Below are 14,286 nucleotides of genomic sequence, written 5' to 3' on the forward strand. Positions count from 1 at the left end.
TCGAGAGTCCCGCGTAATCTTGGCACAACTACGTTCTGGATATTGTAGCAGGTTAAACTCCTACCTATCCAGAATCGACCCCGACATACTAAACATATGTCCTGCATGTGAAGGTACCCCGCACGACACTAACCACCTCTTCACATGCCCCATCAAGCCCACTCATCTAACACCTCTCTCCCTCTGGACCCAACCCGTCGAAACTGCCAGTTTCCTGGGCCTACCGTTAGATGAGCTAGACGAAGACGACCGGTAATTTACACTACACTGACAGGGCGAAGATACTGCTACAACAACAACAACAACAACAACAAGCAATCCCATCTAATGGAAGTACACAATTTTTTCTCGAACTGCGTTTAAAATTTGAAATATAAATGTAATTTAAACGCTTCGATGCATACCTCTATATATATTAGGCCGGATCGATATGTGGGGAGGCAAGAAAATCGCCCATTGCTCTGTGAAAATCATATTCTAAGGATCAAAATAAGAAACTTTGCCGAAGGAACCATACCTTTAAAACGAATTCTGATGTCCCCCAATTTGGGTCAAACTTTTAAGTTTCTTTTCTCATGTAAAGGCCAAAAATGGTGATATTTTGAAATGATTGTATGGGGAACCCCCAGGGGAGTTCCAGGGGGTGTGCCACTGGCATGGGTAGCTCGGCCGTCCAAAGTTATTGGGGGTCGGTCATACATTTAGACTCGATTGGAGCACTCTAAATGGGTCAAAGTGGGATTTTTCGTTCGACCCAAATTGGGAGACATCAGAATTCGTTTTAGAGGTATGGTTCCTTCGGCAAAGTTTCTTATTTTGATCCCTAGAATACGATTTTCACAGAGCAATGAGCGATTTTTAAATCGACCCGCCCTAATATATATATATCCCGCTTCCACTCTCTCAAAACAGCTCCTGCAACCAAAACAATCTGCCATTCGGAGGAAGCATAAAACTGTAGGTCCCTACATTTCTAGAAAAACCGCAGGACGTCCACCACATATTGGGGCAGGAGCTGCACCAAACTCCCAACAAATGGTGTAAGCGCCAATTACATATATATAAATATATATATATATGTATATATATATATTTACATATATATATATATATTTACATGAATGAGATGTTAATTTCTGACTGAAAAGTAGTTGCATTTTAATTATTTTTTGATTACTTTCGTGCAAAGTATGTTATTTTTCATTTTCGCTCGCGGCAACACTGCTCGTGAGGCCGTGGCCAAAGCGAGTTCATAGAAGGTGACTTCGGTAGAGCACCAACAATATCTACATGTATTTGGTTTTTGCGATTTGACAGCTTGAATCAAGGCACATCAACAAGGTAGTAACAGTACAGCAGCTGACTTTTTCAAACTGTGTTTAACTGTTACATTGTTGTTGTCAAAATTGAATTGAACCAACAACAAAATACACGCCACTGGCAAATTTAATATTTGAGTAGTAGAACAACTGCTGATTCCACTTTTTTATAACTTTATCTGTTCTCTAAATTGTCAAACTGTGTTTAACTGTTATTTTGTTGTTGTCTAGAGAATTGACGTAACACCAAAATACACGCCACTATTTTTGTTGCTCTACTGCTGCTACCTTGGTACACATTTCAATGAAAATTTAAACAATCAAACACCGCAAAGATAAAGTAGCAGAGGACACTTTTACATTCAAACTACTAATCGCAAGAAAAAAAATCCGCAGGTATACCGTTGCCATGGTATTTTTAAAGCCAAGACGAATTCAGTTTTGCTTGCATAGATAATTCCATGCTTGTTAAAATATCCTACCTGTCCCACAATGTAGAGAATACAAAGCAGATGCCTTCCAGAAACCGCCAGCATTTTGTTTTTCTTGTACCTAACCCTGTCGTCATTTTCGGAAAATGTTATAAAATTGCACGAGGTAGAAAATACTTAATCTTGATAAAAATTCACATTTTGCAGCGTTCAAACGAAAATCCGATTTGTTATCTTTGGCCGCATTTGCATCTATTGAGTATTGCCAGACTGGGACCGGAAGCGCATAAGCACTGATTGTTGTAAATGTACTGATATCCTAACAACTTTAATTTTTTATTTAGTTTTATTATTAAAATCTTCTTCTGGTCCAGATTATATTCAAGGAGGCAGACAGTTATGAATGAATCGCTTCCTCTCTATTGTTACAATGGGCAAAATATGTAACATAAACTAAAATGTGATGCGCCCTAAATTTGTATTTAGATAGGGACTGCGATTTCTGTAGTTTTTATATTATTACCGAAGCTACAACCAAAACTTATATGTAACCAGTAGTTATAGCCACAGTAACATCCTCATTGATGTTTTTGGTGAATTTCAAACTATTTCAACAGAGATCTCGAAAAGTGTGAAACCATGCACTTTTTTCTTTTATACATATTTAATAAAGTATAATTATATAAAATGAATTCACAAGCATGTTAGAAATTTGTTATCCAAAAATTTTAAGTGTACAGTTTTAGATGTAGGTCATAGCGATCTATTTGTATGTATTCTATTTAATTTTTAACAAAAAAAAAAAAACATGAAGCAAACATTTCTTTATGCAATATGGTATGCGCATCTCAACGGTATTTACATGAAGTCATCATAGTCATCTGCATAGTCGTTGCCGTATTTCTGATAGCCATCAATATCCTACGAAAATAGAGAATTACACAAGTAAATATGAGATACAAATACACTCAAGAGCTCATTATCACATACATCATTTTCTGTACGCAGTGAGGCTTTAATTTTTCCCTTGTTTGGAGGTTTTTTCGCGTTTTGTTTCTCCATTTTAAGTTTTTCCGTGTGCAAACTTTCTACATTAATTTTCACCTTCTTAATGTCCGCGGCAGATACTGAAATATTTATGAATCATTAAAATACCGCAAATATAGATCTGATTGTCTTCATATTCACAGGCACTTACAATTCACACATATGCTACGTACTAAATCTTCAACGAACTGTGGGAAATGTGGCGACTCTTTGTATTGTGACAATTTCCAACTGAGCGTCGCACCGAATTCCTTGAATTCCTCTTTTGTTTCTGGATTAAACGCGTCCAATCCGCCACCAATATTAGACACACCGAATGTTTCGAGTGCGCTTTTGAGGTCCGTTTCCTCCTGAATTTTTTTCAAGCGTAATTTTTCAGCTAACTTTTCTTCAGGCGTTAAATTAGCTAAACGTTTCGCCTCTTCTTCTTCTGCTAATCGCTATAAGTACAGAAAACAATAAGGAGGTGGTAATGAAAATATATTATTTGGAGGTAGGTCGTTGTTGCAGAAACATTAGTAAATCTTGCCTTAGAAGATTTTAAAAATCGAAATGCAATTAGTACTGTCTTTCTCTATATTTAAGCTAATTTTACTAACTTTCAGATATTTTTGGTTTTCTAATTTAAAACTGTATTAAAAAATTTAATTTACCTCCTGCTCGCTAAGTTTAGCTTTTAACGCTTTGTTTGGTTTTGATTTGATTGGCACTGTTGTCTTTGTTTCATCTTGGTTTTTCTCCTCATCTTTCTTCTCTTCCTCGTCTTCCCAACTGTCCTGTAAGTGAAAAACATCAGAAATTATATCAAAACTTCGTAAATAAAATCATGTTTTCAAATAAATTATATATATTTACTTCCTATTTAGTATATTTTTCAATTACTGTTATAACATGAAATTGTTATTGTTTATAGTTGGTTACAAACAACTTAATCAAAAAACTAAACTTTTAATACGATCGATGGAAAATCCAAAAATTTAAGATTGTGACATCTGGTTGTGATCAACATAATACAAAGCAAAACAATAATTGACCACGTGTACGCGTAGCATGCAAGTATAGTGAATTGAGAAATGTTAGAAAATAGACGTATAGCATGCAAAAAGGCATTGAACAAACAATGAATACTAAACAAATCATGTTGATTAAAGCAACAAAAGCATTGAAGACACAGGGGGTTGATCTTTTCTTCTTATTTTTCTAAATATTTAATTATTACAGACGGAATCAAAAAGTTTACCTTTACGTCCTCATCATCGTCCTCTCCCTTCCATTTGTTCACATCATTTGCTATCTTAGGTCGTATAACTACCTCCTCATCAGCGGCTGTCTCTACAAAAGGAAAATGTTTAACGTTAGTGCAAAATGTGACTAAAAATACCTAGTATTTGTTGCTTGCATAATTTTCTTCTTTTTTTGTTCGAGCCAATTCTCGTTGCCCTTGCGCTTTCTTTAAAAAAACTGCTGTTGTCAGTGCAGTATTTGTGGCAGTGTCAATGACAAATTACTCGAGTATACTATGTCAGCTAAGCCATTGGTGAATCGACAACATTCCAGAACAACTACTTACCCCAATCATCGGACATTCTGTCGAAGTATTCTCTGCAATTGCTCAATTTTTACTTAATATAATGAGAATTTTTATAAAATTTCGTTTTTTCCGTACAGGTTTCACGGATTTTTTCAATGCTTCCTTGTTTAGTAGAAAATTGAAAGCAAAAAATGTGACGAACAAATCAAAATTGTCACAAACGTGTGCAAGATCTACTTCTTTATGTCATTCACGTAAATATCTCTTTCACTTCTCACCTTTATCTGATATGTTATTTCCTTTTTCGGCAGCGTTGCATGTTCTTGTATTATCATTCTACTACGGTTACATATATTATTAACTGAAATAAATAGGCACATTCACTTCTTTCATTAAGATAATCACCTGAATTTAAGGAGGGATACCCATTTCAAACGCCAAAAAATACGGTTTTTTATGAATTTTTATTGGGAAAACTATCAGTTGAATCTTTTGGAAAATTTACAGCCATATTTATTATGCATTATATAAAATCAACTTCAATTTTTGGTAGATTTTCTGGAAAATTGTGGCTTTGAAAACGCTCGAGGTGAAATTTCTATGAAAATTCCTGGTCGCTGGCCGCCACGATAACTCAGCTTCAGGGTGTCTGAAAGGAAAAATTCAAATGGCATTTTACTCCTTATGAATATAGTTTCAGTATGAACTATTGAAACAATTTTTTCCTCGGATTTTTATTTATAAAAAAAAGGTCATGCATGTATCTTATTTTCCGTAGTTTATGATAGAGACAGATATTATTTCGAGATTCGTGTAAAATTTGACAGCAATCGACGGAATAGTTCTCGAGATATCATGGCGGCCGTATAGAAAAATGCTGTTTTGAGAAAAACGCATTCAAATATTTATGCGAAATAGGTATATATTTAAGACTCACAGCATTTTCGTGTTAATCAGCTATTCCAGGACCATATAGTACTCCCTCTTCCTCTTCAAAAAATTGATTTTGTACCATTTGCTGACCCCGACGTAAAATTCGAGCTTCTTTCGTTGCATTAAGGCTCGGCTATTGCTCGCACGCTTTCTCAGTATTATGGAGCGCACCGAGTTCATTGATGACGCATAATTTCTTCAATTTAACGAATTTTGTCATGAAATTTTGCACAGAGTTCTTTGAGAGTATAATAAACAAGAATCGGTCAAAAACAATAAATCGATTTTTTTAAGCCGGGGAATGGGAGTCCCCCCTTAATTTTAAAAATATAAAATAAAAAAGAGCCCAGACGAAGGAATAGTTAATGCAAACAGTTTTAGTAGCGAGTTGAACGATGAGAAATTCAAAACCAAAACGAATTCAAATAGGTTGATAGCAGCAGTACGAAAGCAATATTTTCATAAAAATTTATATACAAAATTGCAATTCGGTGGTTTGAATGTCAATATTTCAATGAGAATGCAAGGCGAATTGAGTACCAAAAGGGATGCACTCCCAAAACAGTTACTTTATTTTTCGCGATTTTGACAAGTCTGGTGCATGACGCACCTTAATTATATAAAACAAACGAAAGAGCAATAAATTACATTATTGTGAAAATCCCGTGGAGGGCTTAGTAATATTGGGATTTGGGGAATTTAAGCTACAAAAACTAATTAAAACGAAGTGTCACGTTTTAAATTGTCAAAGTACAAATGAATATAAAACTTCAAAATGCAGTTTTTTTGCGTTTTCATGTGAATGGCGCCGTGCCAAGAAAGTGTGTTTGTAGGTGTATCATTTTTTGTAGTTTCTATTTATTTCGCGTATTCTTCCTCTTCCCAAAAAAGGAATTGCTCTTATTTGTATATTCTTGGAGCTTGACGGCACAGTGAATTCGGAAGGAGCAAACTTTTGTTCTATTATTTTTGATGTGTTAGAATACATGATGAGATCCCATGAATAAGATCCCATGAATAAACAAACTAAAGGAAGGGAAATTACTTGTTTGTGAAGAAGTAGCAGAGAACGTTAATGTATAGAGAAGTCAGAGAACGTTAACATTCTCTGAAGAGTATGCCAAAGCAAAGGAAACAAGGTGGATTTATTAAGGTGACAGCATTCACCCAGCTGAATTTTTCACCTTAGGTATGGCTTACGTCAAAATAATATGCTTTGTTTGTATGTATTGGTATGTTTACATTCGTATGTTTACATTTGCTTGCTGATTTTGACGTGATGGTTGGACCAAACGCAACAACAAATACATGTAGGGTGTTACTTATATGTGTTTTCTGTCACCTGTAATAAATTCGCCTTGAATGGAAACAAGCAAACACAAGAAATCTTACACACACATATATTCTTTCTTCCCACGGCGCCTTCCGCATAAAAGCGCAAAGAAACTGCATTTGTAGGCTTTATACTAATCCGTGCTTTCACAATTTAAAACACGGCACATCTATTTCATTAGTTTGATTGGTTTAAATCACACAAATCACAATGCTACCAAGCCATTCACTGAATTTTCAGAAGCATGTAATTTCTCCCACGTTTGTTTGTTTTGTTCGTTTGTTTTGTATTGCGCATGGACCTGACGTCAGACTTGTCAAAATCGCGAAAAAGATTGCCCCTTTTTTATGGCGCCACCTTGGATATTCAATTCGCCTTGATGTGTTGCTTACTTTTTTTAAATTTTTATTAAAATAACTTAAAAACATTGTTGAATAAAGTTAATTATAGACAAATGAAGTAATTGCATTTGTTGGTTGTTGTCTTTGGAAACCAACACAAACCGATGTATTGTGTAAATATGTAACCAAACGAAAGCAGTTGTTTTCTGCGGGCTCAAATTTTGCTCAATTTTATATATCTCACGGACAATAGACAAGGACTACGATAACGTCGGTGAGTGGGGGCACCATAGTAATCTATTTTTCTGTTTGTCGAATTCGTTGCTGCAACGGGCGCAACGGATCCATTGTTACGGGCCCATTAGTTTATTCATATAAGAGGATTTAAAATCATACTATTGGCAACGCTGGAACAGCAAATCGAAAATCTTCAAACAGAGAAATTAAGTTCTCTGAAATGATAGACTGTAATTAGAAATTAAAAAAAAAACGCCGAAATATCAACCAAAATTAACCGTGTGCAATGAAAATTTAAACTTTTGTAAAAAATTATAAATTTGGCTTCGATGTACTACTAAGAGACTTGAATTGCATTTAAATGCCCATCAAGATCAGCGGTAATTAAAATAAGTTCCGGAAACAGAAAGTTGAAATTGTGGAAAAGAAATATTTGTAGCCACAAAAACTAGGTGAGTGGGCTGAGTTTATGACTTCATTGGGTGCTACAATAAAAAAAATCGTCAATTAGTTGCAAAATGGCTAAAGTGATTTCGCAAGAAACCTTTGACGATGTGGTGAAGGAAAATATCATAGACTTTTCCATGAGCCCAGAGGAGGCAAAAGAAGAAACAATCAAGCAATTCGAAGCACAGGTAGGTAAATTGCATCTCCTATTTAGTGAATAATTTTGAGTGGGGGATCCCATAAACCAATCTTCAGTAGTAGTGCAACAACCTTTCATTTGACTACGTAATGCTTTTGAGGCCAAATGTTGCGATTCGTAGTTAAATTCACGAAGTTATACCCCTTCAGTTGATTCATTATTCATTCACATTATTCAATTACTTTTAATAAATTTTTTTTACTAGGGTATAAATTTGGTTAACATCATTAAGGACTTGACCATAAATCCAGACACTGGTAAACCTGTGTTAAATGAAATAATTGATGAAATAAAAACGTATATTGGTCAAAAATCAACCGATACTAAGAAGCTGCTGGAGAATTTGCATGTCTTGGATACTGAATGTCAAAAGGTATTATGTCGTATGTTATCGTTTGAAATAAATTACCAAAATTATATACTTTTTTCAATAACATAGTCCATTTCGCATCGCGTACTCGCTGGCAAAAACGGTGCTCATGAAGCGCTCGTGACGCTGCTAGAGCAGGAACTTGCTAACCAAAAAACTGCTGAAGACACTAAACCTAATTTGGCTGTATTGGAGGCCTGCCTTAAAGCTGCTAATAGTTTTACAAATAAACAACCTGACGTTTTTGACGCAGAGGCACTTTCTGTTATTCTAAAATTATTGGCCATCGAAGATGAAAATATAAACATTTTGACACTACAATGGCAACAAAAGGCATGTATAATGCATGAAATAAATCGCCAAAACATCGTAAATGCGGGAGTGGTGAAAAAGTTGAAGCCATTCGTTTCGAAGCATAGCAGTGTGTCGCTAATACGTGAAGTGATTGCTGCTCTACGCTATTTAGTGCTGGATGACGATATACGTGTGGAGTTTGGATGTGCACACGAACATGCACGTCGCGTTGCAAGTGAATATATTATTGACTTGACGAAATTATTGGGCGATTACAACGATCCAAATGTTTTGGCGGATTTGCTGTTAACGATTGGTGCATTGGCGGTGCGTCAAGAGTTCTGCACAACCATTGAGGATGCAGGAGGACTTAAATTAGTTTTTGATATCATGGTGAGCCTTTTTTTACACCAGTATGCCAAATTGATGTGTAATATATTAAATGAAGTACAGATTGCTGGAATTCTGGAATAAGTGCTAACATGTCGGACCGATTCGAAGATTTCTATGATTTTAAAAGCGATTCTAACGAAGGGGTCTGGTATACTATGCTGACGATTGTTCGATAATGGCGTCGGGCAATGACATCAATGGTCTGTGCACCAAAATAAACGTATCCGTAATTGATCCCGACATACCACACATATGTCCGGCATGTGAGGGAACCCCGCGCGACACTAACCACCGTTTCACATGCCCCTAAAACCGACTCATCTAACACCCCTCTCCCTCTGGACCCAACCTGTCGAAACAGCATGTTTCCTGGGCCTACCTCTAGATGAGACAGACGAAGGTGACCGGTGATATACCCTACACTGACGGGGCTTGTATTACTGCTCCAACAACAACAACAACATTACCTCACCAGACTTTCTCGCTTTTTCATTGCGAGGAATCTCCAACTTTCCCCCATTAAATCTTCGACGAAGGAGGTCGAACTGCAACTTAAGGTCAAAGTCGATGACACACCCATACCGACAGTAAGCAACACCAACATTTTGAGAGTTATCTTCGATAGCTTGGTCTCCTTTTCTGCATACACAACCGCAACTGTTAGTAAGGTCCAAAATCACAACAAAGTTTTCAAATCGCTTGCCGGCGCCGGCAGTACCTGGGCCAAAGACAAAGAAATGTTGCTGGCGACATTTAAAGCAATTGGCCGACCAGTTCTGAACTATGTCGCGCCCATCTGGTCGCCTGCAACTGACAAATCGCAGTGGATTAAGCTTCAGAAATGGCAAAATACTGCAATCAGTACAGCCACGGTCGGAGTCTAACCACCACCTATTGCTAATGAAGAACATTACCTACCCCGCGAGACTTGCCCAATTACGTTTTGCATACTGTTGTAAACTAAACTCCTACCTGTCCTACCTCCGCACGATACTAACCACCTTTTCACATGTCCCATCAAACCTATTCACCTAACACCCCTCTCCCTCTGAATCCAACCTCTCGAAACAGCACGTTTCCTGGGCCAACCGATAGATGAACTATACGAAGCCGACGGCTAACTACATTACCGTGACAGGGTTTAGTAAGCAACAACAAATACATTGGCCTACCACCTACCATTTGCTTGCCTGTTGAATGCCATTCTATATTGGGTCCATAAATAGCGCACAATTTTTTAGCCGCCCGCCTGTAGTAGAATTTACTCCTTTTTTTTACAATTGCATTCACCAAACACAAACCTATCAACTAAAACCATTTTTTTTAAACGTAATGCCATCTTTAAATCACCGAAAGTATGACCTGCGAAGTATGACTTAGTGACTCATCAAAGAAATCTAGCTGAAAACATTCGAGCAGTTTTTAATTCATTAATATATTTGTAACAATAATTCTAAATTATGCAAATTTAACTTTATAACAATTTACATTCTAATTTTAAGACAGCAAATTCAGATTCTGCGCGTGTAAATCGTGAAGCTTTAAAATTGCTCCGGGCCTTGGGTGGAAATGACACAGTCAAATCACACATAGTGCAGCAGGGCGTAGCACCCATTATCAAACAAGTGCTGGAAATACATTTGGTAAGTACCGTCTGAAATACCTACTACATTTTTATGAAACTAGAGGCATATTTGATCGTTTATAGACAAATGAAAATGTAGTATCAGCGGCATTGGCCTGCATTGCCACGTTGACTTTGCGCATTAAAGATAATAGTGTTATCTTCTTTGGTACTGGTATCGCAGAAATAATTGTAGAGACCATCCGCAGGCATCCTAATAATAAAATAATTCAGGTAATGAAATGTTTCCATAGATTTTGCGAATGCAGCTTAAATTTGTTTTTTGGCACTCTTTTTAACAGCGTAACGGTGCCTGGGCCATTCGCAATATGGTGTCGCGGTCGCGCGACCAATGCGAAAGCTGGATATCTTATGGCGTGGAAGATCTGCTAAATACTGCCTTGTGTTCCCATCCCTCTATACAACAGGATGTAAAAGCAGCGCTTCGAGATTTGGGCTGCAAAGTGGAACTTCGCGAAGAATTTACCGGCGTCGCTGAGAAAAAAATTATTGATAAGTGAGAGGGAGCGTTTTTGAAACGCAATAGGAGAAAAAAACGGGTGTAGCATTATTGGAACTTCATTTTTATATGATCTTATACGTTTTGAAATAATACCGCTGAAGCTGCTTTTGGCCTAACGCATTTGCGCCTAGTATTTGCATATTTTGATATTAATACAAATTACTAACTTTATTATTATATTTGTTTCAGCGTTTTTCTACATTCATATTCAAAAACAAAAAAATAAAAATAACCTCACGGATACTACGCACTCATACACATTTCTATATTTTTTTATTGGTGGTGCGGTAAAAAAAGAGTTTTCGAAATAGTATTGCGCAGGCGCTATCAAAGCAGATTCAAAGCAGAGAAGTGAGTATACTTCGTAAACCCACGCTAAAAAATAATTTTTCATTCAATCCAATTCATACCAGCGAGAGCCTAGAATAAGGCGGGATATAAGACTAAATCTACAGCAACCCTCTTTACCACCTGGACGACAGATCCAAGCGTCGTGCCACCAGACGGCTGCACAAACTGACAAACCACAGTGCGCCACTTACTTTCTTCTGTGATGAGGCTCAGGGGGCCATCATCAAAACCAAAACATCTAAAGCCATTGGCCCTGGCGGACTGAACATACTGATGCTGCAGCATCTGGGACCATTGGGAGTAGGATTTCTCACAAGGGTTTGCAATCTGTTCTGGACCACTCTCATTATCCCTGACAAGTGAAAAGCAGGGAGAGTGGTCCCGCTACTGAAACCTGGGAAAGCCGTCAACCAAAGGGAATCTTATCAGCTGATAACTCTCCTTTCCCCAGTAGAGAAGACACTTGAAGCCCTCCTACTCTCACTCTTCCCGAAACACTTGGCCCCAGCCCCACATCAGCATGGTTTCCGACGAGTGCACACCACCACCACAGCCGTCACCACCGTCATAAACGCCCAGATAAACCACGGACCTAACCAAAAGCGCCCCTGCGAGAGGACTGACCTAGTAGGGTTGGACCTGAAGAAGGCTTTCGACACTGTCAGCCATTCCATGCTACTAGATGGTGTTTATCAGTCGACACTCCTGCCAGGGATGAAGAGGTGGACTGCCAATTATTTGAGTGGTTGTTGTTGTAGCACTACCTTTGCCCTGTCAATGTAGCGTATTCACCGGTCGTCTTAGTCTAGCTCGTCTAACGGTAGGGCCAGGAAACTAGCTGTTTCGACAGGTTGAGTCCAGAGGGAGAGGGGTGTTAGATGAGTGGGCTATTGGGCTATGGGCTATGAGCGGTCGTGTCTCGTTAGTGATTTTTCGAGACCAAACAGAGGAAGATCAAGCAAGGTGTTCCGCAGGGTGGAGTCCTTTCACCCTTGCTGTTCAACTTCTACCTATCGAAGCTCAAACCACCACCAGAGGGAGTCTCCCTGGTCTCATACGCTGACGACTGGCGACGATAATGGCGTCGGGCAATGACATTGATGGCCTGTGCGCCATCAACCTCTCCGACCTTTCTCGATTTTTCACTGCAAGGAATCTCCAACTTTCCCCCACTAGGTCCACGGCGACCTTTACCACCTGGACAAAAGAGGTCAAACTGCTACTAGAGGTAAAAGTCGATGACACACCAATTCCGACATTCATCGGGAGGTACTTACCACCTACCTAAGCTCCCGACCTCTGAATGCCGTCACCGCAGTCCAACCACCACCTATTGTAGATGAAGAGCTTCAGTTACCCCGAGAGACCCGCGTACCTTTGGCACAATTATGTTCTGTACACTGTAGAAGCTATATCCAACATATGGCCAGCATGTGAAGGCACTCCGCACGTAACTAATCATTTTTTCACATGAGCCATCAAACCTACTCACCTACAGCACGTTTCCTGGGTCTATCAATAGATGAGCTAGACGAAGACGACTACATCGCACTGACAGGGTTTAGTAAGTTGCGGTTTGTGTAAGACAATAGTAATTAAGGGGTTACATACAGTTAGAAGGCCGAAAAGAAAGCGAATTTTTCAGAATGTTTTCTGAGAAAACTTTTAAATTTATTGATCTATTTGTACACATATTATGTTATCTTTTAAATGTATTTTAAGACTTAGTATTAGTAAAAATATCTATTTGGAAAGAAGCTACAGCTGATCTCCGGGAGCTCCTCTCAAAAAAGACGTTTGCGCTGACCACTATATCTCTGAACTGAATCCTCTAAAATCAAATAACCAAACAGATTTCGTTATAGTAATGTTAAGCCTAGTATTTAATCAAAGAAATAAACAAAATAAATTTTTTTGACAAAATGCCGGTTCCTAAAAAAAAAAAAAATCGATTTTTGAAAAAAATTTCGGCCTTAAATTGTTTACAAAAAAAATATATATTTATCGGTGAGAAAAAATCTTCGATTAATTGCTAAAACATATATTTAAGAAGCTCGTGCTAACATTTTAGAATAATCGGTTTAGCCGTTTTCGAGTAACGTTGGTCACCGACTTTGAAAAAAACGCGTTTCAAGTTTGAAAAACACTTTTCAAGCACTCTAAAACGCCTTTTCAAATTTGCGTGTAACTTCGAAAATATTCACCGGAACGATATTAAATTTTCTGTGTGTATTCTTAAATTTATGTACATTGTTTTGAAAATTCTAACTGTATATAATCCCTTAAGTGCAATTCTTGGCTTTGCTTGTGCTTCTTTCGAATGTGAGATTGATGCCGTAATTTAACTGCTTAACTGTTTTAGATCGAGGATTATTTTATTAGTAAATATAATAAAAATTACAATATTAATATATACGCACTGACTACCAGAGCTATCAGTTTAGTCTTGAATGATGGCACTTTATATACTATCGTTTGGGTTTGGTACGCTCTTACAACTTATGGAGTTCAAATCATTACAACAGAGCTTTAGAGATCTTCCCAATGAGCGTATAGTTGCTCTATTCTATCCAATAGACAAACAGAAAGCCTTAAAGAAGAACATTTCCACCATAGTTGCTATCGTAATGCTACTGGTACGACCCGGGTTTATGTCCGACCAAGGACTCGTTTCAGTTACGTTCACCGAGAATTCTGTACGGAATGACTTATTACATGACTTGTTACAATAACCAGGTATTCGAGAATAAGTACCGTCGGATGGATAGCAATTGCTTAGCAATTTTGGATGATTCGCAGGTACAGAAAAAATATTTCCTACGTCGATGAGAGGATTTGGCCACGAGATATACGCCATTAAGCTTGCCCATTATTCTGGAAAACTAAATCGCTTGAGTTAAATAACACATCACG

The 14,286-nt window shown here is 37.7% G+C and overlaps 2 protein-coding genes across 2 annotated transcripts; one reads left to right on the forward strand and one right to left on the reverse strand.

The window, feature by feature from the left end:
• Positions 1 to 2,497: 2,497 nt before the first annotated feature.
• On the reverse strand, positions 2,498 to 4,583 carry LOC128866112 (eukaryotic translation initiation factor 3 subunit J). Its single transcript, XM_054106610.1, has 6 exons — positions 4,368 to 4,583; positions 4,038 to 4,129; positions 3,451 to 3,573; positions 2,949 to 3,237; positions 2,741 to 2,877; positions 2,498 to 2,671 (listed from the first exon to the last, which is right to left on the reverse strand). Exons 1-6 carry the CDS (start codon positions 4,381 to 4,383, stop codon positions 2,609 to 2,611), a joined length of 720 nt encoding a protein of 239 aa, XP_053962585.1. The 5' UTR covers positions 4,384 to 4,583; the 3' UTR covers positions 2,498 to 2,608.
• Positions 4,584 to 7,346: 2,763 nt separating this feature from the next.
• LOC128866414 (armadillo repeat-containing protein 6 homolog) lies at positions 7,347 to 11,278 on the forward strand. The gene is made up of 7 exons (XM_054107122.1): positions 7,347 to 7,624; positions 7,684 to 7,807; positions 8,024 to 8,191; positions 8,258 to 8,875; positions 10,378 to 10,518; positions 10,584 to 10,733; positions 10,802 to 11,278. Exons 2-7 carry the CDS (start codon positions 7,691 to 7,693, stop codon positions 11,018 to 11,020), a joined length of 1,413 nt encoding a protein of 470 aa, XP_053963097.1. The 5' UTR covers positions 7,347 to 7,624; positions 7,684 to 7,690; the 3' UTR covers positions 11,021 to 11,278.
• The last annotated feature ends 3,008 nt before the right edge of the window (positions 11,279 to 14,286 follow it).

The sequence above is a fragment of the Anastrepha ludens genome, chromosome 6 (assembly GCF_028408465.1).
Source record: "Anastrepha ludens isolate Willacy chromosome 6, idAnaLude1.1, whole genome shotgun sequence".
NCBI lineage: Eukaryota > Metazoa > Arthropoda > Insecta > Diptera > Tephritidae > Anastrepha > Anastrepha ludens.